The 4,795-nt window shown below is 38.7% G+C and overlaps 1 protein-coding gene across 1 annotated transcript; it reads left to right on the top strand.

Moving 5' to 3' along the window:
• Positions 1–3,837: 3,837 nt before the first annotated feature.
• LOC103662478 (putative olfactory receptor 10D3) lies at positions 3,838–4,795 on the top strand. The gene has a single exon (XM_008690161.1). The coding sequence runs from the start codon at positions 3,863–3,865 to the stop codon at positions 4,793–4,795; it is 933 nt and encodes a 310-aa protein (XP_008688383.1). The 5' UTR covers positions 3,838–3,862.

Raw genomic sequence — 4,795 nt, 5'->3', positions numbered from 1 at the left:
AAATCCCGAATTTCAGGATCAGACTACATAGCAGGGCTGAGTGTGGAATCCATGTGTCTTAGTTTTAAGAGCAGATAGTAAAAAATCCTGGCTCTGTGTGTGGCATCTTACACCAAAATAAGATTTTAGCTTTAGGAACACATTCTTCTTGCCTAGAAACTAGAAAAATCTCTCTACCGTGTTAGATGTGTTTTCCATTAGCTGGCAGGTGTCTAAAACTTTGCCTGTTCTCTTTAACTTTTGTTGTGCTTATATGACCCTTTCCTCTTTCTCTGTCCTATTTCTACTCTGCATTTGTCCTGGTCATTTCCCCTGCTCAACCAACTGAAGAAGGAGAATCTTGGAACTTAAGAAAATTCTTACATGTGGCTGAGTTCAGTGACCCATAGTAAGTACACACTCAGAAAGAAATGAAGGGGAGAAGTCAGATTAAAGTGTCCTTGTGTGGCAGGAGAGTGGTTTGTAGGGGGAAGATGGTGAGTTTGAAGGGGGTAGAGTCTTTGTTTGCAAATTCGAGTCTGCAGATGGTATAAAAATTAGAAATTATCCCTACTCTTAACATCTTATCAATATCAATCACCTCTTCTTATCAGTATGAGAACTTCCTTTAACAGGCATATTTTCATTCTTTCTTTGAAGTCTAAGGCTTAATATGCAAATTTCAGTGAATGTGGTGATAATGAAACACAAAATTTATAAAAAGCTACTAATATAAAATTTTAGAATTTCTAGTTGGAGGAAAACATGTCATCTACCTTCCATTGCAGGAGAATTAATTCCTTCACTCACTTCCCCAAGAGATGAGCCTATAGGATTCTGCTTGAAAATCTTCTGTATAAAAAACTAGAGCTACCCTATGACCCAGCAATTGCACTACTGGGTATTTACCCCAAAGATACAGACATAGTGAAGAGAAGGGCCATATGCACCCCAATGTTCATAACAATATTGTCCACAAAAGCCAAACTGTGGAAGGAGCCGAGATGCCCTTCAACAGATGAATGGATAGAGAAGATGTGGTCCATATACACAATGGAATATTACTCAGCCATCAGAAAGAATGATTACCCAACATTTGCATCCACATGGATGGGACTGGAGGAGATTATGCTAAATGACATAAGTCAAGCACAGAAAGATAATTATCATATGGTTTCACTCATTTGTGGAACATAAGGAATAGCAGGGAGATCGGTAGGAGAAAGAAGGGAAGAATGAAGGGGGGGTAAACAGAAGGGGGAATGAACCATGAAAGACTGTGGACTCTGGGAAACAAACTACAGGCTTCAGAGGGGAGGGGGGTGGGGGAATGGGGTAGGCCGGTAGGTGGTGACTAACATAACATAATAAAAAATCTGCCAAACTGTCTTCCAAAGTGGCTGTACCATTTTGCATGTACGCCATAAATGAGTTGCTTCACATTCTCACCAGTGTCTGGTGTTCCCAGTGTTCTGGATTCTGGCCAATTCAAATAAGTTTGTAGCAATACTTCATTGTTGTTTTAATTTGCATTTCCCTGATGACTTATGATGTAAAACAACTTTTCATATGCTTATTTGGCATCTGTACATCCTCTTTGGTAAGGTGTCTCTTAAGGTCTCTGGCCCAATTTTTAATTGGGTTCTTTGTTTCCATATTATTGAATTTTTTTTTGTTTTCTTTCCTCTTTTTTTTTAAAAATAATTTTTATTTTGTTATATTAGTCACCAAACAGTACATCCCCAGTTTTTGATGTAGTGTTCCATGATTCATTATTTGCGTATAACACCCAGTTCTCCATGCAATATGTGCCCTCCTTAATACCCATTGTTTTCCTATTATTGAATTTTAAGAGTTCTTTGTACAATTTGGATAATGGTCCTCTACCAGATATATTTTTTGTGAAATATTTTCTCCCAGTCTGTGGCTTGTCTTCTTAGTTTCTTGACTGTCTTTTGCAAAGTAGAATTTTAAAAAATTATAATGAATTTCAGCTTATCATCTTTTCCTTTCATGGATGCTGCTTTTAGTGTTGTTATCTAAAAGGTCATTGCCATACCCAAGGTCATCTAGATTTTCTCCTATGCCGTCTTCTAGGAATTTTATACTTTAGTATTTCACATTTATGTCTGTGATTCATTTTAGAGTTAATTTTTGTGAAGGGTGTAAAGTTTGTGTCTAGATTTATTTGTTTGCATATGGAAGCCCTGTGGTTTCAGATACATTTCTTAAGAACATCATCTTTTCTCCATTGTATTGTCTTAGCTCCTTTTTCAAAGATCAGTTAACTCTATTCATGCTTTCTCTGCTTTTTCAAATCTCACAGATCTTTTTCAAATCCACTTCTAATTATATCTCTATCACATCTGCTTTTGTTGTTACCATACTATCACTCACACTATCACAGTCTTACATGCATGAGTTGGTTGTTAAGCTAATATTTAACATCTACTCCTAAGTGCCAAGGACTGAGCTAAGAATTTCATGTTCATTATTTCATTCAATCCTCACAAAGACCTGAGGCAGACAGTATTATGATCCATTACTCTTTTGCAGGAGATGAGGCCTAGAGATGTTAATTAAGTAAATTGCTTATAGCCCCAGTGTTAGTGAATGGTAGAGATAGGGTCAGGGTCATAAACCAAGTTTATAGAACTTTAGAGTGAGATTTTACAAGAATAGTTCATTTTATTCATCCTTAAATTCCTAGGGGGCTGATTTAAAAAATGAATGTTTTTGAGCTTAAATTGTTTGCCATGGCCTAAACTCAATGTTTAAATTGCATTTCGGGCTGGAAAAGAGTCTTTTTGTCTTCCTGTCTATCTTTGCTGCGATCATAATCTATTCTAACATTTTGAGCAGGACAAGGTTTATATAGGGGTGTGGCTCCATAGATTGATTTCAAGAATGGCCTGAAGAGCTCTTGTTTTCTCTACCTCTTTATTCTTGCTAGAAATTCTACTTATTGAGATTTTTATGCATGATGTAAGTCTTTATCCCTGTGAAAATGGAGATAATGCAGGAAATAGTAACAGATAAGCAATATATAAGCTGGTATGACTATATTTAACAGATGATTTCCTAGGAACAAATATTGATCACAGAGAGAAATCAGTTATATCAATGACAAATATGGAAGGCTAACATAAAATGGGGTACAAATGAACAGAGGGAGATATTGTCCTTATGAAAATATAATTGAGGGTTTTTTTAGGTTTATCTGCTGACATTAATTAATAAAGCTAAATGATATTAATGTCATTGAAATTTAGATTTGTGAGCTCTGTAGTATAGAAATAAAGTCTAGCTGCAGAGAGATATGTTTCTAGTGTGGGGATAGGTTATAAATATGAGCTGTCTACTTTTTTTCTTGAATATAAACACTGAAGAGTGCAAAGAGTATTGTTGAAGGTAAAAATAAGTGGGTAAGTGTATATCATTTCTATGTAGGTTCACATTTTTATATGCATATATTTGGGTAGTTGGCCTATTTACCACCAACTGATTATGACTTGGCTCAATATTAAAATAAGATGGCCACCTGATGACAAATTTTCCGTGGAGAAGATGACTCTGAAATGTGTGTGACAATAAATCAGATTGGGAGAAACTACTACTGGGCATTGATTCCTGCAAGAGGTTAGTCAACTATAAAGAAACGTTACTCAGCGACTTAATTTAACAGATGAAAAAACAGGCCAGATGTGACACATGGCTAAACTGCAGGCTCAGATGTAGTGTTGGTCTCCTTATCTTTTTTGGCCTCCTTTTGTTTGTAGCCCGTGACTCAGAAATAATTCTACTGGGAAGATATTTCCTCAGTCATTTGTGGTCTTGTATCACGATTATTGCTTTACTTCTCCAGGGCGCCCCATGCGCAAACATGCAGAACTACACTTCCGTGACGGAGTTCACCCTGTTGGGAATTCCCAATACTCAAGGGCTGGAGAACATGCTGTTTGTCTTATTCTTGGCCTTCTATCTCTTCACTTTGCTGGGAAATCTGCTCATCTTTCTCACCATTCTGGTCTCCTCCAACCTGCACACCCCCATGTATTTCTTCCTTGGAAACCTGTCCGTGTTTGACATCTTTTTCCCTTCTGTGAGTTCTCCCAAAATGATGCTCTATCTCATGGGGCAAAGCCGAACCATCTCTTACCAGGGCTGTGCCTGCCAGCTCTTCTTTTACCACTTCCTAGGTGGTACCGAGTGTTTCCTGTACACCGTGATGGCCTATGACCGCTTCGTGGCTATTTGTCACCCTTTGCGATACACCATCATCATGAGCCCCAGGGTGTGCACCAGCTTGACGCTGGGCACTTGGCTGGGAGGCTGTCTACATGGAAGCATCCTCACATTTCTGGTCTTTAAGTTACCCTACTGCGGCCCCAATGAGGTGGACAATTTCTTCTGTGATATCCCGGTGGTGCTGCCCCTGGCCTGTGCAGACACGTCTCTAGCTCAGACGGTGAGTTTTACTAATGTGGATGTTGTGACTCTTACGTGCTTTTTCCTTATCCTTACTTCCTACGGTCACATCGTCCTCTCCATATTGAAAATCCGCACCTCTGAAGGCAGGCGCCGAGCTTTTGCAACCTGCAGTGCCCACCTGATTTCAATCTTCTTGTTCTACGGGCCAGTGATGCTCATCTATCTCGGGCCTGCTTCCAGCCCCTGGCTGGATTCTGTTATTCAGGTGTTAAATAATATTGTCACTCCTTCTCTCAACCCTTTGATTTACACCTTAAGAAACAAGGATGTGAAATTGACTTTGAGGAAAGTATTCACTCAAATGGTCCACATTTCAGGAGCATAA

Source organism: Ursus maritimus, unplaced genomic scaffold, assembly GCF_017311325.1.
Source record: "Ursus maritimus isolate PB19 unplaced genomic scaffold, ASM1731132v1 scaffold_16, whole genome shotgun sequence".
NCBI classification, from domain to species: domain Eukaryota; kingdom Metazoa; phylum Chordata; class Mammalia; order Carnivora; family Ursidae; genus Ursus; species Ursus maritimus.
This window is presented reverse-complemented; position numbering and strand designations above follow the sequence as displayed.